At 41.5% G+C, this 21,662-nt stretch overlaps 3 protein-coding genes and 1 long non-coding RNA gene across 7 annotated transcripts in view; 3 read left to right on the top strand and 1 right to left on the bottom strand.

The window, feature by feature from the left end:
• The first annotated feature begins 86 nt into the window (after window positions 1-86).
• pho (phoenix) lies at window positions 87-4,790 on the top strand. 3 transcript variants are annotated; one of them, XM_019895172.1, is made up of 7 exons: window positions 87-648; window positions 1,263-1,545; window positions 1,615-1,730; window positions 2,058-2,103; window positions 2,849-3,649; window positions 3,692-3,969; window positions 4,027-4,790. In XM_019895172.1, exons 1-7 carry the CDS (start codon window positions 461-463, stop codon window positions 4,556-4,558), a joined length of 2,244 nt encoding a protein of 747 aa, XP_019750731.1. In that variant the 5' UTR covers window positions 87-460; the 3' UTR covers window positions 4,559-4,790. The 3 variants fall into 3 exon arrangements, with proteins under 3 accessions (XP_019750731.1, XP_019750730.1, XP_019750729.1); XM_019895171.1 differs by having other exon boundaries at window positions 3,692-4,201; window positions 4,241-4,790; XM_019895170.1 differs by having other exon boundaries at window positions 3,692-4,790.
• Window positions 4,791-6,155: 1,365 nt separating this feature from the next.
• aspa (aspartoacylase) lies at window positions 6,156-15,222 on the top strand. Its single transcript, XM_019895216.1, has 6 exons — window positions 6,156-6,666; window positions 10,158-10,353; window positions 11,201-11,294; window positions 11,374-11,481; window positions 13,865-13,974; window positions 14,113-15,222. The coding sequence occupies exons 1-6, from the start codon at window positions 6,272-6,274 to the stop codon at window positions 14,302-14,304; spliced, it is 1,095 nt and encodes a 364-aa protein (XP_019750775.1). The 5' UTR covers window positions 6,156-6,271; the 3' UTR covers window positions 14,305-15,222.
• LOC109531140 (uncharacterized) lies at window positions 13,284-13,849 on the bottom strand. Its single transcript, XR_002171120.1, has 2 exons — window positions 13,417-13,849; window positions 13,284-13,383 (listed from the first exon to the last, which is right to left on the bottom strand). It is a non-coding gene; the product is annotated as an uncharacterized LOC109531140 (long non-coding RNA).
• A 1,391-nt stretch (window positions 15,223-16,613) lies between the features above and the next one.
• The window catches only part of abr (ABR activator of RhoGEF and GTPase), a 77,142-nt gene continuing 72,093 nt past the window's right edge, over window positions 16,614-21,662 (top strand). For both annotated transcript variants that reach the window (XM_019895140.1, XM_019895138.1), the window contains exon 1: window positions 16,614-17,645. In XM_019895140.1, the coding sequence (XP_019750699.1) occupies window positions 16,853-17,645 (793 nt within the window). In that variant the 5' untranslated portion in view covers window positions 16,614-16,852. The remainder of the gene's footprint in view (window positions 17,646-21,662) is intronic.

The raw sequence follows: 21,662 nt of genomic DNA, 5'->3' as shown, positions 1-21,662 counted from the left end.
ACAGCAAGGTTAGGCCTTTAAAAAATATATACTTTTTTCTTCCATGGCTTGAATCGCAATTAACGATTATTCAGTTTCGTGTTAGTTTTGTTCGTATGGTACTTTAAAAATCGATTCAGTGGGGTGCGTATCTCGTGTAATATGTTAAAAGTCCACATAACGGGTAGACGAAAAAAGTAGACGTGTGAGGGAATCATCTTGATGTTTTTGTTTTTTTTGGTCATTGTTAAGGAAGTCACATGACGACGCTCAAACTACTTCCTTGTTTGTCCGGAAGCACGCGTACTGTACATAAAATGTACTAATCGGAAACGCTCTGTCCCATTGTTTGAGTAGTATAAACGAAATGTCGTCATAATTTTTTCTATTATTTGAATGCCGACTATAGTACTATGAACATCCAGCAGTTTCCGAAATAAATTAGATTCAGGACCAACTAACGATCTAAACATAGCCCAAAATGTCAGAGACACACAATAATGTTGGTTTAACTCAGTCTGACGCCCTGACTGACGAGATATCAGCAGGCCACATCGTCCTGGAAAGGTCTCCTCCCGATTATGTGAAGAAAATATCGCAGTACCTCGAGTGCTCGGCGGGACCGAGTCGCCAAAATAGAACACCTGAAGAGCCCCCTGAAGTCGACAGGTAAACATTTTTGCAACATGTACAGTATTCATTTTTTATTGCATTCGAAAAATCTCACGGCACGTAACCAAACCAAAATGTCACAAAAAGTGTATACAGCGATGCCTTAGATGCATCTTTCCACACTGAAATGAATGGAAATGTCTTAATTCGTTTTAAAGCCCAAAAAAAAAAAATGGTGCGGGGTGATTTTTTTTAAATGAGAAAATAGCACTATAACGTTATTTTGTTACACTTTATCCTATGTAACAGTTTTCTGCTCATTCTGGTGTGTATGTGTACGCCTTGGACACTTGGGGGCTGTACTGTATATACCACAGATAGGCGGGTAGACTGTACAGTACTTGGTTTCTCAGTGTGGAAGCAATATAGTCGTTCTCTGCAGAGGATAAAGAATATTCGCCAGTGACGATTAGTTTACACTCACTCATAGTTTGCACTCGCAAGTGAAAGTAATAACATTGCCGAAACGAAGACTCAGATCTTGAAAAACGTAGCTTCTCTCTCACTGCACTAATAACCTCTGCTTTGCATTATTGACCCTGACCTCAGCGTAAGGACACAACTTCCTTAGCAGCACCCTTTTATGTGAATTTCTGATTGTTTCTTTGCAGTGATTCGGGGGACAGCCTATTTATAACACAGTTGCCTGTGCCTCAAGCCGTGAGAACAGTCAGACGCCGGAAATCATCACGGGACACTTTTGCCACCGAGCTAGAGGACAGTGAGGGGGACATTTCGTCCTCTCAGAGTGATGCCGCTGACCATGAGACGAGCAGAAAGAAGAGAAAGAAAAGAAAGATAACGCTCCCAAAATACAGCTTCTCTTTTCTCACGGAAAGGAAACGGAAGTCCAGATGCACTAATTTAACCAGCAAACAGAATCTAAAATTTCATGTAAGGATCATTTAGGGTCGTATATTTGTGTGTTAATATTTTAAGTATGTATTTTTTTTCTGTTTCCAGAATTATGTGATGGGGGGCTTCTTTAAATGTGTCGAGTTGTGGCAGCGAGCAGAGGATTTATCTGAAGGTCAACCAACAGTTGACCAAGATGATGAGGACATATCACCCTTGACGGCGTGAGTTTCTTTACATTATTAGATGTAGTCATCAATCATACTCAGTCATTTTTGTTATTCATTAACTTGACATTAGTCATATTCCCAATTAGGAGGGCCGACTTCAGTTTGTCATTGCACTTCCGAGCGACTGGATTCTTTTGGCAAAAATGAAGTGATAGCTAAATACTGTACAGATATTAACACATTTTCACAATATGTGCTTTGTTTTCCATGTTGGGAAACTGACCAGTGTTACATTTATTTTGTAAATGATTTAAATGAAAGCAATTGTGGCATTCATGGTTTTGTTTCAGTACAATTGCAAACATATCTGAACTCTTGCAGAGATGAAGGAGAAGACAAATCTGGTGACGAGGACATCAAAGTGGTGGTAAGCAAACTGTCACTCTCAACGAAAATGATGGAGTGAATTAATGTGATGAAAATGTACAACCGTGTAAGATTCAGACATTAAACACGCACACATTTGACAATTTGTTTTCATGTTTTATTGTACCGGTACTTAATTTCTTTTGACACCGTGTGTCAAATACAAATATTAAAAGGTTTTTCAACTTTAACTTTTTTAACTGAGGTCGACTTTGTCGAGACAAAATTCGAATTGTTTTGTTTTATCAACATTGCTTTCCTCATTTGTACACTCGTATTACCGTGAAGAGGAAAAATAATCCTGTTTAGTTGACAAAGGTTTTATGACACTGACAGTTTAATGATAGGACTGATTATTTTTCATTTTCTGTGGGAAAAGTTGTTTTGATAGACATTTCTGAATATATCATGTCTAAACTTAGAGGTTCCAGTTAAAGTGTTTCCATGCTATATCTCAAATTTTAAGCTAATTATTTTGGGGGAGTTTTACAGTATAGTTACTGGAATGTCCTTGGAGAGAGCCAAAGTTACTGATGCACTTTTCAATCGGACAACTGAAACGCATAAACACAATGTACACACTGATGAGGGAGCTGCTGATGACAACAACTCACGCCAAGGCCCTCATAAATAGACTCCCCAATTGTTTATCCGCTCTGTGCTTGCAGTTCTTTTGTGTTTTCAAATATGTACTGTACCCTAAAAATGAATAATAGAATCAATACTTTTTTGGTTTTATGTTGCAGGAAAAAAAACGTTTTCTGGCAAAATCCAAAACCAAGTGGCAGCAAGCCTGGCACATACCACTACAGTGTACCACGCAACATGAGGAGGAAGAAGGAGCCGTTACTCAAGAAAGGGAGAAAACAGATCAAATATCAAATGAGGTGCCCACGTCCAGTATGGCTTTGGCGAAAGACAAAAACAATGAACCACTCAGAATCAAGGTGGTGCCAACCCGAACACTGAGACGCAAGAGGACTCTTTTCCCCGAAGAAACGGCAGAACTTGTTGATGCGGAAACTACACCTACGACTGCAACACCCATAACCTTGGAAAGCACAGATGACACTGCACAGGCACCACAGGCTTATGATGAGCTGGTTCTTCATGGAAACAAAATGTCCAATTTTTCACATGTTACGAACACTCAGACAACAGAAGATGATAATGCAGGAGCCAGCGTTGTCACCTCGGAAAAAAAGAAAGAACATAAGAGACAAGAAAATGAGCTGGTTAACTTGGAGCTTGACCTCAGCGTACAAGAAGATGCCACGTCTTCCCTCAGTCGAGATGAGCCGACAGAGAAAAACAAGCTAAGGGAGGTTGAAGACGACTCCTGTGTAGTCAGCGAACCTCTAGGTAATGAGAGGCGGTTGAAAAAGAAGAAAAAAAAGAAATCGCATCAGGAACCAAGGAGTCTAGACACTCTTGCAACTTCTCAAAAAAATGCAAAGAGACAATGTAACAAGTTTCCTGAAGATGATATTAGTGATAAAAGTGAAGAAAAGATGTCTTCCTGTCTATCTGAGGGAGGCGACACGTTCAACACTCCAGACAAGCCCCACCGCGTTGCTGACGGAAATGAGAAAAGGAGTGATGCCAACGATGTGCAACTGGTTCGCAAGAAAAAGAAGAAGAAAAAATCACACACAACGATCCCACCAATCGACGAGTTTATGTGTGGACTGGGTAACAAAAACGATTGGACCTCTTCCTTCCTTGTTGCTGATGTGGAGGAAAGCACTGCTGCTTTAGAGGCAGAGTTACACGATGCGCTCAAGAAAAAGAGAAAGAAAAACTCGGCCGGCCACGGGAGCACAGAAGATTTTGTGGGCGCATCATCTCACTCTGCTTTGCCCGAAAACGTTCAGGTGGCCTTGGAAAGTAAAAAGAAGTGCCCAGACAGTCAAGTTGTGAATCTTGTGGAAAGAAACGAAAGCACAGCTGGTTCTGCGTTTTTGAAACCCGATGAAGGCAAGTTAAAGAAGAAGCCGAAAGATCAAGCGTATGACGAGACAGAGGAGACTCTACTTTTGGACACTGAAGAATTTGGAGAGCTCAATTCACCACTTAATCAAGCTCATTATGCTGATGATGCAACTTCTAATGAAGCACCGGGCATGCCCGAAGATAAGGAAGCACCGGACATGGCCGAAGATGACACATTAAATTATTTAAAAGACAGGAAGAGGAAGAAAAAGAAGAAGAAGAAGGAGAGAGAAAAACTGCTTACAAGTAAGGCTGAACTTGAGGAGGACTTGATGTGTGATGACGGCGTTCAACATAAAAAGAGAAAGAACGACAGACATTCACGAACACCCAATCTCACCCCTGTGACATCAGAGACTGATTCCCTGTTTCAATTGTCCCCATCAGACAGTGTCAAGAAAAAGAAGCACAAAAAGAGTGTCCTCACACGCCATCTGTATAGTCAACGAGAGGGTTTCTTTTAAGTTTGGTGGGGGGTTTTCCCCCCAATATTGATCGTTTTGATTGGCATGGATTCAATGTCATTCAAAAACAAACTCGCCTTCAACAAATTCCAGTGGTACATAGAATATGCGTATATGTTCAGTATCATTAACGTGTGCATTGCCGTTGTCTGTAATCATATATTTTCAGTTTATATAAAACATGAGACCATGATCAATGGTTAAAAATCCCACCCCCCCAAAAAAAATAAAATACACCACAAATGTGCCTTTCAACTAATGCAGCTCAATAGAATTAAATATACAGTACAAGGTTCAAGCTATTGCCGTGTGTGTGTTTTTTTAATAGGGTACTAAATTGAATGTAAAAAAAAAAACAAAAAACAAAAACCTGAATTTAAAACCAACAAATCTGCTCTAAAAATGAATTCAAACCGACTGAGTTTAAAACTAAAAATTCAAGATGAAATAAAATGTAACTATAATGAAAAAAAAAAAATCAAAAACTATGAAAACACTGGAGCTGGGACAGGCCCCAGCTCATCACCGACCCCAAATGAAAACAAACACTATAAAATGTGGATGGATGAATAATGATGATGACATTCTGGGTTCCTGCACAAATAAAAAAAAAAAAGAAAAGAAAAGCGGCTGCTGCCAGCTATTTGGTGAAAAACGATTTGGGAAGTGTCCCTTCAAAAACCGCAAGCTGCGCAGTTTTATGGCAATTGCTGCTGCAATGTTTACAAGTAAAGCTTTGCTAAAGCTCATTCCTCAGGTTAATATTTAATACTATTCCCCCTTTAGTGGTAAAACATTTTCAGAAAGAGTTTATCACCAAAATGTGGCACCAATTTAATTATTGTCTATTGCCATTTACAGTCCTGAAATCTTAAAAGTATGAGAATTGTGGTTGTAAGTTGCTTTTATATTTTGGCCCTCTCACGCTGTCAATTCTTTCACCAAGATTATGAGAACCATTAATTTTCACTATTGAAAACTCCATTCACAATAAAACTGGAGAGACTCAGAAGAAATGTTGTGGGTGAGCTGTAACCTACCCCAGATGACTTTGAGAGAGACATCCTGGACTGGGTGGTACCTCAATCGTAGGAGCAAAGACAAACAACCAGTCACACTCAAGACAGGACAATTTAGTATTTAAAGAATCCAACAATTGCTTAATGATGGCACAAAGTGTGCTCCCTTCCATGACAAGATTTTATTCTCAGAATTCAATGCATTTGTAATCGGTGTGAGAATTTTCACTTTTTGCAGGCTGGTGTGTTGGAGGACGGAAACATCCTAAAACATGCAGTATAGGGGCCCTTAAGAACCAGCGTTGGTGACCCCAGTTTTATAGCTTTTACGCCAACAGCATTCCTTTTTTTCTTTTTCTTTCGTCGTTTTATATTGATTGAAAGCAAGAACAATGGATATAAATATTGTACAACAGTATATAGTAGAAATACGTGTACGCACGGCATAATACAGTATTTTTGTCGAGTGTGATGTAGCTTTAAGATGAAGGGAATCAGAGGATGTAACGTCCTTTCGTTTTGTCATGTTATTTACATTTACAACGTCGTGCTCCATCTTATTTTGAAACGACTTCTCCGGAAATGTATTAGTGGCATATGTCTTCTGGTATATTTTCCACCTTACATTGGTGAGGCGGCGTGTTCCGAACTGCAGTTCAGATGGATATTATGTCGTTCGGGGCGGCAGATACCCATGAGCATCCGACCAGCAGACGCAAGCGCAGAACCACAGCCAGCGTTTGAAAAAAAAAACGCTGAGAAGTGCCAAGCTCCGGCTGGAAACTTTTCTTGTTATTGTTCTGAGCTCGCGAAGACCACTCACTTCGTCCCAATTTATCCAGCTATGTCTTCCTTCTACAACATCAGCGCGCGTTTCAACGAGGCCCGGAGAGTGGCGATCTTCGGTGGGACTCACGGGAACGAGATGTCCGGTGTGACGCTCGTTAACCTGTGGATGAAAAACGGCGCCGAGATCCAAAGGAAGACTGTCGACACTAAACCTTTCATCACCAACCCGAGGGCTGTGGAGAAATGCGCCAGATACGTGGACACGGACCTCAACCGAGCTTTCACTCCAGAAAACCTCAGGTAAAACACGGCTCGAAATTATTGGATGCTCCAAACTGTCTAGTTCGAGCTCCCTTCCTGTTTATGAAAAGCCTGCGAATAATGGTCACACGTTCCACATCCATGTGATGTTTATTGTTAGTGAACGGCAATGCTCACATGCAATAACGTAAGTGCAAGGGGAGCTCTATTAAAACGACGTGATACGTTATTGTCATCCGAATTAGATAACCCACAGAATGGACTTTAGTCAGAATGAGGCATGGACAAGATCGCCTAGATTAGAGTGTTGTGCCACGCAATGTTTCCATGTTCCAGCACATCAATAATATCCAAGACTGCTCAGAGACAGAGAGGGAGGCCCGCCTCCGGGTCCTCAGCTGACCGGCAGCCAGCACAGAAACGTGAGCGAAACGTGACCGAGCTGCAAAACATTTAAAACGACCGCCCCCCCATTAATCCCCCCTATTCCCAGTGTCCTTATATGCGCTCCTTTTCGTGTGCACTATAGCGGAATTGAAGTCTTATGCAAAGCCTGGCTGGCACACGCAGTCAAGAGAGCATGCAACAGCAGACTAACGTGGTTGGGTAACAACATCCCAAACCCCCCAGCCTCCCAGCCCCCCTCCCACCCGAGGTTTCCCAAAGCATTATCACGAAATGACATCCCCGAGTGGTGTTACTGATGCCGTTGTTCATGTTCTGTTTCCTACAAGTCAAGTCAACTTTATTGTCAAATGTGCAACATACAGCACATATGAAATTACATTCCTCAGGAGATCGTAGAAAGGGTTCTGTCAGTCGTCATCTGTACCTGTGGGTAAAAAACAAAAAACAACAAAAAAAAGGTACAGATGACGACTGACAGAACCCTTTCTACGATGGAACTTTCCTGTACGACTGAGAGCCTCCACAAGCATTCCTCAGGAGAGAGAGGGAGTGCCCTCAAGAGTTATCTGCGCCAAAGGATTCATCAAAAGTAGAGGAGCACGCTGCACTAATCGTTAACTTGTGCCTCATATAGTTCTAGGTTAACTTGTGCCTTGTTTCTAAGGTTCAAGGTTTGAGTCTCCTGGAGTTTGCATGTGCTTGTACTTCGGGTTCACCATACCTTTTAAAAACATGCATGCTAGGTTAGTGAAAGACTAAAATGTACATTAAACCCATGCAGGGGCATTTGCTAGCGTTTCACAGTCTGGGATTTTTAAAACTTATTGTAGTTTTTATTTTGTTTTGATTTGGGTTTTTACAGTTCAGTTTTCAGAGTGGCTTTGTTAATTGTTTTTTCATTTTATTTTTTTCCCCAAATACCTCCTTTTAGTTTGTTTTTAGTTTTAGTATCAGTTTTTTTTAATATGGCGTATGCAACATTTAAAAAAACAGTTAGATGGATGCATGGACAGGTAAATAGAATAATCAATATGATTTGCACATACACATGAAATTTGACTTCTGTTCTGACCCATCACAGTAATGGACACAGCAAACAGACACTGTTAGTAGCACATACTGAAGTCTTGGGTTACTTCAGCGCTAGGGTATCACTGTCTTGCTCAAGTTCATGCCAGCTCTATGTCCGAGGGATGTTGGGGGATATACTGTAGAACTGGGGTCCCCACAGTGGCAGGCAATGATCTTAGCCCACTTAAACTAACCACACACACACACACACACACACACACACACACACACACACACACACACACACACACACACACACACACACACACAGAGCCGAGATGAAATAAAACCATTTAGAATCATCCCTGAAAGCTCATGTGAAATGAACTGACAAAAATAACAAGTGAAAGACATTTTCGCTGTAAGTGTAAATTTTAAATCCAGGTAGTTCTTTTTGTTTTTTAAAGATAAAAAAACGCTATTTAAATTATTTCGCAATTTTTTTTTCAATTCTAGTTTTAGTTATTTTGTTTATTTTCTTTAAATGTAATAACCTCGTGCCTTGCCTTTCGCCCCAGGATGGGCTCCAGCTCACTCACTTTGATCTTCAAATTTCTTCTCAAGTTTAGAAACACTTTGGTATTTTTCCTGAAGCCAACATAAGAAGCTTAGATTCTTGCTGAAAACAACCTGAGATGCATTTTTTAAAAATCCGAAATAGACTGACAACTTCAAATTCATTTTTTTGTTTTCGCCTATGCGCTTTCACAGCTCATCAACAGCCACTGTGCTTGTGTGCCCATGCACGGGAACACAGGACAATAGCAGGTCATCACTGAAAATAGAGATACAAAGTGCAGATGTGTGCACGCAGAGACAATATGGGCGGGAGAGATGCTGTTGTACAGTAAGTTAGAGAACGTCCTAGACGTGGTGTCATTTTGAAATACATTAAAAGAGATAAGCGAGACAAAAATAAACAGCAGATCTCATTTTAGCTGTAAAGGTCACACCCAGCAAGGGGTCCGAACATGCTTCATAAGGAGCACATACAGTACTGTACCACAGAGGCGAGGAATAAATTTCATACAAGAAGGCCACCGTCCCATACAGCTCATAATTTATACTGTACAAAGCTTGGGTTTCCAAATTGACACTGGATGAGTGAGTGTCATGAGCACGATCCGTGAGGAAACAGCAGTCCTTCAAGAGTACATCGAACCCAGAGACAACATTCTGAGTGAATGCCTCAAGCAACAGAGGGCCATTAAGGAGAAGGAGCCAGATGGACTGTCATGGAAAGATAAGCCCCAGCATGGCATGGACCACTGACAAATTGAGAAAGTGGCTGACATTGAGAAAACATACCAGTGGCTGGAAAAGGTTGGGCAAAAAAAGACAGCATGGAGGCACTAATCATGGTAGCACAGGAACAGGACCTAAATACAAGCTCAACAGAGACTCCGGTAGGCAACGTCAGACAGGACCCCAGGTGCAGGCTGTGCAAAGAAGCCCCAGAGATGTTGCAGCATATCATACACAGCAGGGTGTAAGATACTGGCAGGCATACATGGAGCGGCATAACCAGGTCGAAGGTATAGTGTACCTGAACATAGGTGCCAATTATGAGAACAACCATGCCAAGATCCTGAGGGACTTCCAGATACAGACTGATAAACGGATCATAGCCAACTAGCCTGACATAATGGAGTTGGATAAACAGAACCACCCTCGAAGTGTGGCGCATCCCATGTTTGAGTTGTTGTGGAATGAAGAATGTTGTGCAGGGGCTCCTCATTTTACAACAGAGTTGTGTTCCCACGATGGCGACGAAAACCAGAATTTGTATGCAAGTCAGAACAGGCTGTGGGCTGTCATCGTCTGGGTTTCGACATTGTTTGTCACATTATTTGATTCACTGCTTGCAGGGCTATTACTGTTTTTCAGGATCGTCCATTTACAAAAATGGAATTACTTTCCTTGATTGCAAAAACCATTGTGTAACTTTTGGCTGCCTTGCTTCGTTTCCCTGCAGTGTATGTGCCGCAAGTCAACTTGCACCAAATGCAAATGCTGTCAATAATAGTGTATCAATGATGTGTGTACTTCAGCGCTTCAGGGGGCAAGGAGTTGCCGTATGAGGTGCAGAGAGCTCAGGAGATCAACAGGCTATTTGGACCTAAAGGAAGCCCGGAGGCCTACGATGTCATTTTTGATCTCCACAACACCACGTCCAACATGGGCTGCACTCTCATTCTGGAGAACTCCAAAGATCACTTCAATCTGCAGATGATGAACTACATCAAGGTTTGCGAATATATATGTATATATTTTAAGATTCAAAGGTGGCGCCTCAAGATGACTTGAGTCCACTCGGTGCTAAAGAGTTAATGTATGACTGCCTCAAAGTATCGACAAAGAGATTTAGTCAGCGGTTTCACTTCTCCTTTAGGTCTTAAACAAACAAACGAGGTTATGTCATTAGTTATTACTTGGCTCGATGAGACATTAGTCAGGGGCGTCACTAGGTTTCACGGATCAGGGAGCTGCGGCCCTCAGAAGGTGCACAGAGGGACAGATTTAAAAATAATATGATACTGTGTAAAAGTTTAAAGTGACCATTACATTCAAAGTGTTATTTCAGTTTGTTTTGTAATTTGTTACACGGACATAGTAAGTACGTTTTACAAAATTAACCACGAAACTTGCTTTCGTGGGCCACATAAAATGACGTGGCGGGCCGGATCTGGCCCTTGGGCCCTGGGTTTGACACCTGTGCTTTACAGGATACATTGAAACACATGTTAACTGTTTTGTTAAGCACTTTGTTACAGCTGCCGCTGTTGTGAAAGCGCTATATAAATCAGCATGTATTGTATTGTATGTAATTATGAACTGATCAACATCGAGGCAAATGATATAACTTTGGCTCACAGCACAGTAACCGTTTGCTCCCAAATATTTTGAAGTCACAGAGATTACATATCAGTGCAGAGTGACGGAATTGGTTGAAGGAAAATATTACTCAATGCGACAATGAGCAGAAAACATAATTTGTTGGTCATGTTTTCCTCATTGACCACGTTTTTTGTACCGTACTGTGTGTTCCATTTTACAACTTATTTTTTTATAATAATTTTTGGGTGTGTTGCAGAGAGCCATCGCCCCCGCCAGTTGTCTCGTTTTACTGAACGAACATCCCCTTCTGAAGTATTCCACTTCCCGCTCCGTCGCTAAACATCCCGTCGGTGAGTCTCTCACACGCAAGCAGCTATGCGCTTGTAAAAGCGGGAAGAGAAGCCGCAATCGTTCGAATTTTTGTTTTAGGCTTGGAAGTGGGTCCTCAGCCTCAAGGCGTTTTGAGAAGTAACATATTTGAAGCTATGAGGGTCATACTGAAACATGCCTTGGACTTCATCGCTTTGTTTAACGAAGGTAAGACAGACATTGCATCGCCGTCCTGAGTCTCAGGGTTCACCCTTTAACCTCCTTCATGCACAAGTAATGATAACCTACATCAGGATTTTTTTTTCTTAAATGTTTTTATTAGTTTTTAGGCATGAAAAAAAAAATAATGGCAGTGGACGGCAACACACATAAGGGTCCATTGTAGTGGCTGATGCACAACTGTTGAGATTCATGAATATATAAGAAATAATAACAAAATAACATTTGAATAGCTGTCCACTCTCGTAACCGCTGTATAATAATAACAATCATCATCATCATCAATTGCAGGCCCCTTATTTTTATTTATTCATGAGGAAAAAGCCAAAAACATCCTAAAAAAGAAATTGTAAAAAATAACATTTAATCCATTTAATTCAGGGGTGTCAAACTCATTCTAGTCGCGGGCCAATCGGAGTGCCGTTATGACAGTGAAACCACAAAATGATTACTTGTACGCAACAAATTAAGAGACTACTAGCTTTGAAATCAGTCAAGTCGACTCTAATAGTTTGTTCAATTATTAATTAAGCGTAAACAGGGTAGCAAAATCTCAACATTATTTATTACACCTGACGATTTGACATTTTCAGTACAGATTTTAGCAAGTTGGCACACATGAAGTTGCTTTCGCGGGCCACATAAAATGACCTGGAGGGCCGGATCTGGCCCCCGGTCCTTGACTTCGACACCTGTGAGGTAAGTGTAAACAGGGTAGCAAAATCGCAACGTTATTTATTACACATGACAATTTGACATTTTCGGTACAGATTTTAGCAAGTTGACACACATGAAGTTGCTTTCGTGGGCCACATAAAATGACCTGGCAGGCCGGATCTGGCCCCCGGGCCTTGACTTTGACACCTGTGATTTAATTGATTGTTGATGTTTCCCGTAATATAATAATCGAGCGAGGAAATGTAGTCAAATGGCCCACCCCGAATGACCTCAGAGCAGGTACTTCTGGGTCAACTTGTACGATTGTTAAGTTTAGTTTTGCTGTTCATAAATTGTTATGCAATTGCATAATAAGCAGTCTATTTTTTCCGTCTGCATGCCTCCTAGTCTAACAAGACACACAATGAGAGATGACAAGTTGCCCATGGGTGCATCACCAATTCACCCACGTGTACCTGCACAAGGGCCTCTAAACTAGCTCGGTGGCGACCCCCCGGCATGGTACAGCTCATGCAGTGTTTACTTGCAGTGAGGCAACCATTTCCCAGCCCTTTTTCGTTAACAAGCCATGTGAGCCAAGTGTGAGTCGCAGCTCCGCAGTCTGTTGCTTTGCCCCTCAAACTGGGCTGCTGTTCAATAGCGTGCTTTTTTGGAGCCGGTCAACTTCCGGCTTTAGTGCCAATGGTGTGGTAATCATCTGTCCCCAGTCCACATTGGCACTTTGAATGTTGTGACTTGTTGATGAATCAATGTTCCTGCTCTCTGAAGCTGAGCCGCGTGAAGAAAGAACTTGTCAGGTGTACAAAGTCACACTTAAAAAGGATTTGGATTCATTACGTCGCTTGAATTGTTTTTTTTGAATACTTTTCTCTGTTTTTCATATGGAGTAAAATGTAATGCTTTGGCAATGTTGACTTTTGAGATGCACATTAGCAGCTATAAGGCGTTTTTATTAGCCTCGCTTTCCTTTTTATCCCCCCCCCAGTCATAAAACCAGTTCGGGTTTGACCTATTGTGGTAACATTGCAACTGACCCACGGTTCTCTCTCTCGTGTTTTTTTCCACTCACGATGGAGCATTTGTTTATGCTTGTCGTCATAGCCTAATTGTAGGGATTGGCCCCACAAAAAAAAAAAAAAAAAAAAAAATACACTGGTACTATATTGGACAGTACGATATGGCCCAATGCAACTGGCAATTAAGATGAGTGACCTTAAAACAAACAAAAATTGGGCATGGAACGACCTTTGATGGTCCTGGTGAGGCCTGGCTGGTGGTAATGATTTGAATCTGTAAAGTAATTTTGAGTTACAATTCCTGGATGAAAAGCGCGCTATAAATAGTTTTGATTGATTGAATGAAGATGTCGGTGTGCTTCTGAACTACCGTCGAGGTACAGCATTAACCCTCCCCTTAAGTAAGGTCAGGTCATGGTGTGCAGCAGCGTTTGAGCGCCCTTTCACTCTGACTTCTTCCCTGTGCGGTATGCAAAGTCAAATCCCCTTGAGGCATCGTAATCAGCATGATACAGTCAATAAATAAAGAAACAGTGTTCCCCCAATATGTGGGATAATCACCATTGATTAATCTGATAACCTAAGCCTGTGAGGCCTTATTTATGATGCCATTTTTATTAATTAATTGAATAAAGAGGCTCTTATGTTAAGCATATGGTTTGCTCTGTGTCCTTTAGGCATGGAATTTCCGTCCTGCACTGTGGAAGTTTTCCGGGTTTCAGAGAGCGTTGACTACCCCAGAGATGCCAACGGAAACATTATCGCCATGGTCCATCCCAATCTACAGGTAAGAAGAAAAAAAAAACATATGGCAGAATAGGAAATGCGAACTTGGTGTTTGTTGTGAAAACAGTACATTGTTACGTTGAGCAACACACTCAAGTCAACTCACCCCGTTGCTGTGCTGTGATTGTTTTTGTTGCAGGACTGCGACTGGGAGCCACTGAACCCGGGTGACCCAATGTTCCAAACATTTGATGGGAAGACCATCCCCTACCAAGGCACCGGCACTGTTTATCCCACGTTTATTAATGAGGCAGCCTATTACGAAAAACAGCAGGCATTTGTTACCACTAGGCGAGAAACTTTGGTGGCAAGTGCCATCCGAAAAGCATAAAAAAAAATTTTAAAACATAGGATTTTGAGTGAGTATGCGAGCCACCGCAACAATTTGTATATATCTTTTGCACTTTTTTTCCCCACATAATAACCGATTCCATCTTCTCCTCAGTGGTTTTATTTTTTTTCTGCTCTTACTTGCATCAAATCAATTAACTATGCAAAGATCATGTGGACTTACCAAAGGCTTTTCTGTGACAAGTCTTTAATCTGCAGATTTAGGATAAAGTATACTGTGGTTATTTATGATACAGTTGTTATTTAAAAACATTACTTTTGATTAAATCCTTTTATGAAGATTAAATCTTGAGATTAATCATGAAATACCTGCTTAGTTTCTGCTTCATGATTAGCTGCTCTATATTTCCTTTTTATGCTCAGGAACCCAATTGAGGATCTTAACCTGCAATCTTTGACCCCAAGCTGTAGTGATTCGTCTTCCCCTCGGATATATTTGTAACATGCTGGGAGGTTATTTGTGGCCTTTGAAACTACCTGCCTGTAACTCCTGTGGTGGCATCTGTGGTGCTCTCCTATTGTTGCCTTAAAAAGAGACCTAATTGCACTGCCAAATTGAAGTGTAGACGTGTTGGATAACAACATACAAGTATTTTAATCATAGTATATGCCTCTTCCCTCTCTACACAATGAAAAAAGTAATATATGTCTATTTTGGTATTCTTGTGCTAGTTTGAAGTGCTGTGTAGCTCTTAACAAGGCAGATGTGAATTGTTTTTCCATGTTTTCATGTCTTTGTCGTCATCAAGGTTATCCCTGTGGTCTTATAGTCTCTTGTTATCGTACTGTTTCATAATTATACGTGTTACCACGGTTTCTACGACAACGAAAGTTGACTGTCCTTTCAATCCTGTGGAAATAATCCCCTAAAAATAAATGTAAAATATTGATGCTGTCATCTTCATGTCGTGATGTTGTGAGGTTGTGTTTCTGTGTAGCACCACAAGCCACATGAGGGCGTCACACTACCACAAATTGAAGCGGACACAATCTGAACAAATACAAACCATCCATCCATCCATTTCCTGATCCACTTATCCTCACAACGGTTGTGGGGCGTGCTGGAGCCTACCTCAGCTGTCTTCGGGCAGTAGGCAGGGGACACCCTGAACTGGTTGCCAGCCAATCGCAGGACACACATAGACGATCAACCATCCCTGCTCACACTCACACCACGGGACAATTTCGAGTGTTCCATTAATTAACCTGCCAGCATAGTTTTAGAATGTGAGAGGAAACCGGAGTACCCGCAGAAAACCCACACAGGCACAGGGAAAACATGCCTTATTCGTGAGAATAAACGGATTGGAAAATAAATGGATGGATGATTGACAGGCAATGTACTTCAGCCCAACTAATTGAAATTCGCAAAAACATCGATTTTTTTTTTTTTGGTAAGCCGCCCTGCAGAAAGGAAGTCTTAAACAGATCTCAGACTTTGCTGAAGAACTGCAAGTTATTGCCTGACTTCCTGCTATATCACTGCAGGGTTTTATGATTCATATTTAGTAAGCTTAGGAGTGATCAGGCCTTATTTCAGATATGCTTTGATGATCCTGGCAAGAGAGATACATTCTTGTAGGAAATGAAGTTTTGGGTCGAACTTCCAAGCAAGCATTCAAATACAGCATCCACGAGCATCTATATTTCACCCTCATTTTTACAGTGGAATTTTTCCCCTTGCTCACTTTTATGTGACGTCTCCATTTTTGTCAAAACCAAAACGACCAACGAATCATGATGAAAATTGTGCTTTTACAATTAATCAGAATAATGAGCCCAATTGTAAGTTACTGATCCATTTAATTGCTTCAGTAACCTGATAACGACAGTTCATTTCCATATTGAATTCAAGTACAATTGTGCTAATGCCATGTTTAGGGTACATGTCGAGTCATCCTTTGAATAAAGTCAGTTGCTTTCAAAGTAGCTGGGATTTTTCGCTACCCTAGCATAATAGCGTTCCCGATGAAAGCGCGATACGTGGCCGCCTGTTTTTTGCGTGATTTTTCTTGCAAGATTCTGTATTTAACGCTTTGATTGGTAATCTTGACAATTCACAGTGCGTGTTCATTTTCTGACAGTATTACACAGATTTTTATAAAGTGAGTCTTTATCTTGAGAGCCAATCTTGGAAATGCATCACAAAGTCAACCATATTTGATGGTTTAAAATCGGTGTCAAGTGTAATGTCCAAAAGCACCTGCTTGTGTATTTGTTCGTGAAATACATTTGACCAATTAGCTTTTGAAGGCAACACGGCCGATACAGGAAGTGTTGAAACTTTTCGCTAAGACGAAACTACATCATCACACAAGGTGCACGCCTTCGTCTGTCATTTCATTGTGGACGAGGTTTAAAGATGGTCGTTAAGTGGTCAGTTTGACAGGGACGGACTGCACTTTCTCTTGGAAAAAAAAAAAGAAGACGTTTTCGCCATAGACGTTCGGTGACAACACTGCGATAGCTGCAACGTTTTGCACCGCTTAACTGCATTTGGCCGTGAGCCGGGCGTGAACGACAACACGATGTGGGAGCAAGAGGAATTTGCCAAACACTGGCGGAATGAATTTCCCGACGGCGAAGTCCCACAAATGAACTTAAATTCGATCGAGGACATCGAGTCGCAGCTGGAGGCTTCGAAAATCAACCTGAAGCAGCTGCAAAAGGCTCTGTCCGAGGAGAAATTCAAGGTGATCTACCTGCAGACCACCATGGCGCGACAGAGAAAAAACGACGCGGAAAGTTGTCACGGCAAAGACGTCAACTTTAACGCCGACACTTTCGTGACTCCCAAGAGTGGGAACTTGAGGATATCTCAGCGACCGGGCGATGGCTGCGACGGTAAAACGGACCAAGTGTCTGACACGGGAGATGGGAAGCTCCAGTCAGCTAACGCGGCAAGTAATTCGTTCAGCCGGGAGCGGAGCAGGTTCAGCGGCAAGACAGGCAAGCCCGTTCCCATCCCCGTTCCACCTCGGAAGCCGAGCAATCCGAGACTGAACCCTCCCGGCCTCTCTCAAACGAGAAATAATGATGACAACAGCGACAAGGAGTATGAAGATTTAGAGCTGAACGAGAATTTTGTCAGGAATAACCTGTTGGTACCAAAGGCTGGGATGAGAAACAACCAGAAGACGCCCAGCATCCATCACCCGGACACCCTGCGGCCTTTTCGCCTGAGTCGAGACTTGGACTCGGGGGACGACAGTCGGATGTCGCCGCCCTTCCTGCACATTGGACGTGGCTCAGGCTGCAGCACCCCAGACAGGAGTTGTGATGGCTACCTCAGCTCAGAGCATGACGACTCCTCTTCTGCAGGTACTGTTCTGACAACAAAGTATGAGTGCATGATTAGTGGTTGTCAGGGCCCGACCTTGGATAAAGGCTTGGTTTTTCGTCTGTCTCATGTGGTCTATTTCAACTTTATATCCCAGCCACACGGTGCTGTGCACATTGTCTCTCAGTTTTTAGTGGGAGGACTGCCTTTGATACCTTTGCCATCTCTCAATGCCACCACTATCAGGTCACAATGATAGAAGTCATCAATACAATTCAAAATTGCAATCCAAAAGCACACAACTGTACCACACGCACCATCTGAAGCAGTTCAAAATCAATATTTATCGAATAGTATGACAAAAACACAAAACAGTTGCATAAAATACACCGTACTCAGCGGAGATGCTAATTGGAAAATGGAATAATGATGACGACAGACGTGCTTTGCATGTTGAATTAGGCTCTTTGACTAACCACTCAGTGGATGGGGAAAAAATGCTGTTGTCATCGAGGGTCATGGCTCATTTTTTGAAGTCCGAATACTCGGACACCAACCTTGATCAGCGGCATGGCCTCTGTTTCCAAAGTGTGGGGGACAAATTGTTCAGGAGTAAGCTAACTTTCATTTGCTAATCAGCATCCTTTGCATTCATCTGCTCTTCTTCACAATGGCAACAGAAATAGGCGACTGTGAAACCGACTATAACACATTGACAGTTAAGCATAAGTAGCCAGCTGGTGTAATGGCAAAACTAAACATGATAATAAGGTAAAACATAATTCTTGCACGCAATGTGATTTCACACTCAAAAATTTTCAACCATTTTTCCAATATCTGAACTGCTTATCCTCATTGGGGTCGTGGGCAGCTTTATTTTCTGACATATTTCAAATCATACACTAACTCAATCATTCCCAAACATATGTACCAATCTGAAAGCTGAAAAAGATTCAAACGATTGCTTAAGCCTCACTTTTACTTCCTCAAGAGATTGTCAAGCATGAGTCAAGCGCTGCTGATCCACAAAGGGATGTGAATAGAATTGAGGAAGACTTTTCGGAGCAGACAATGTTTGTTGTGACACATGGGTTCCTTTTTTTAATATTTTGAGGATCACTAATACATTTATAGTAGGCTGGTATCCTCAGTAGTTTCTTCTAATGTTTTTGGTTGTGTTTGAAGCAGTCAGAATGCTTGGAAACAAAGCATGTTAGCTTTACGCTCATGTGGGGTGTGACATTATTCTCAGCTCAGCTCAACTGTATTTATGGAGCACTTTAAAACAAACACCGCTGTATACAAAGTGCTGTACACGGTGCAAAAATAAGTCAAAGAACAACAAACAATAAATGAATACCGTAGGCAGTAGAAAGCACAAAAAAGAGTAAAATTAAAAATCAAGTCTTATGTTGATGCTATTTTTACAACCCTCATCAAAGACTTTAATGCTTAAAATGTTGGGCACATATTTGAATTTTATTTCAGATATGACTCAGAGCAGGGTACAAACATAACAACAACTGGGCCTAACATGATAATTTTTAATTTTGAGAAGTTTAATGTTAGTTCAGCCCCCACCTTTTTTTTTTTTTTTTTTGCTCCCATCTTTGTAGACCAACAAGACATTTTTTGCATTCTGTGCTCTGACAGTTGGACTCATCATTATTAAGTCTTGGTTGTTGCTGACGACAATGAGATGTGTGGGAAGTTGTAGGAATAGTCGGAGGCATTTTATAGTCTGTGTCCACTTGGCTGTCGTAGCAACAGTCGATGTCGAGCTCATGGTCACCGAGCAACAGCAGTAAGCTCACGCCAGGCGGGAATCTTGTTCATGTTTGCGGGGCCTACGTCATCCGTCAAGTCATGCGTGTCCTGAACTACAGAATGCAGAATGTCTTCCCCTGCTTTTTGGGGTCTTGATTCACAGCACAGTGTTGTTTCTAATATGGTGTCATTATCCAACATCACTAATCTCAGTGCGAGTAGCCATCCTATTGTGCAGGAGACGTAATGTACTGCGGTTTGCTCTGAAAGGACTTTGCCAGCAGGATTGTCGACAACGCGTTAATGCAAAATGCCATCATAAAATCTTTATTAACTCCGTATGGGAAAAAAAAATACACATTTCTTATTTAGCTTCTAGGATAGGCGAGTACCAGCCTTGTTTCAAGGTATCAGGTACACTTGTAGCCATTTTACGATGGGGAACGAAAAGACATGCTTGGCTAACAGAATGTTTTTCGACGGAAACTGTATCCATGTCAATTCTCACACATGCCCATTATATGGTTTACATAAAAGTCTAGCAGGAACTGACCTTGATGGTCGTATTTTACGCACAGCCTGAAGTCACAGTTTGTTTAAAAAAACAAAAAAACAAAAACAAAACAGCGCAACATATATAACCAAACAAACGTGTCACTTAAATATGAGACATATTCAGCTACTACCATCAAAAACACTGCCTTAAATAAATGTATTGCGGCATGCAATGCTTTCTGGGAACAGAGTAACGTCATTATCTGATTTAAAAAAAAATCTTTGAGAAGATTCTGGATAGATTTTGACAACATTCCTCAGTGGTCGAAACTGGGATGCTGGCGTTAAGTTGCAAGGAGTTGACATATCGCTAGGAAGTGTTGGTTGGGCATGTTGACTAGTTTCCTAACCAGCTGATTATATCGAACTTGGAATTCTCTCAATGTGCAGTTTTTGAATGATAACGGCAATAAACCATTTTTGTCTCAAGAGCGGCGAGAGTTTGCTGCATGTCACACATTTCTTCTTCCCCTGGGTCGATGTTTTCTCTCTCTCTCCTCTCGCACGAGCAAAACTTGTTCAGACTCGACTTGTCTGGCACTCGAAGTGCAACAGGGGAACAGGGAGAGCTGGTTTCGAATGCCCTTTTTGTGCAGGTTTCATTATTTTTTAAATAGTTGAACATTTTAAATTAACACTAGAGGGGAAAAAAAAGGATTTTTGTGAGAAAAAAATTACAGATTCATTTAAAGGCTATATCACCGAGATCTTCGATGTCGTGCAAACATTTTCATGATTTTTTTTATTGGTTTTAGGTTTTAGACCAAAGAATGAGTGAGTAACTTACCCCTGAATGAGCTTTGAGAATGTTAAAATGTTATTTAAAAGATTGCCTGTACAGCTATAAGGTTTAACGATGGTAGTTTGATAGTGGAACAATTTTGACTGTTGGAAAAATTGGTTCAAATTTGAAATAAATTGGAGGTCCACTAGAAGAATGTGATTGAACTTTGTTGGTTCCATAAGCAAATCACAAAAGTATAACTGAACACAAAGCGAGTAGGACGACTGTAGTAGTTTACGCTGCACCTGTCTTGGCAACGTTACAAAAAGGGTGCGCAAGGATGCTCATTGGCCTACCAAAGAATGTAACAAAAATATATTCTGCATATGTATATGACTGATTTCCTGTCTAGAATTTACTCTAAAATGTTTTTCAGGTAAAGCCGTATATCAGCCCTTTTAATTCTGTGGTGTGTTTGAGACGCGTGTGTGTGGGTGTTGGATCTTATGAATGTTAATTTGTATGCCGCTGCTGTGCCGGAAGGCAGACAGGATGCCTCAGTGGTGACACTGAGATGCGGGCTTTTGCAGCATCAGCTTGGATGCAGGACAGAGTGCTTGAGTGCAGGAAGCATTGTTCTGCATCCGAGGTGTGAAATGCACAGGTGTTGCTTTCCATGCAAAATAAATAAATAAAATAAAAACCTGTCTCGTGTGAGGTGCGATGTATGACATATGTGTTTACAGGGTTTAGTGGTAGAACACGTGCTTGCCCACAAGTCACAATTCGCCCGTGTTTCTTATTATTGCTATACTGTTGGTGTCAAAGCCACCTCCAATATAAGCGGGCTTGATCAGCATGTTGAAACAGAATTGCAGTGGCTTGTCAGTCAGAGACCGGGCTCGATTGGCGCTCAGCTTGATGACACACTTGCCCCCCTCCGTAGCTTGCTGACGTCAGCAGCCGCAGACCTTCACTGCTGGAAGTGCAACCTTCCATGATAAGTTGGGCT

This window comes from Hippocampus comes, unplaced genomic scaffold (genome assembly GCF_001891065.2).
Source record: "Hippocampus comes isolate QL1 unplaced genomic scaffold, H_comes_QL1_v1.1 scaffold177, whole genome shotgun sequence".
NCBI classification, from domain to species: domain Eukaryota; kingdom Metazoa; phylum Chordata; class Actinopteri; order Syngnathiformes; family Syngnathidae; genus Hippocampus; species Hippocampus comes.
Note: the sequence above shows the minus strand (reverse complement) of the source record. Positions and strands in the feature narration are given on the sequence as shown.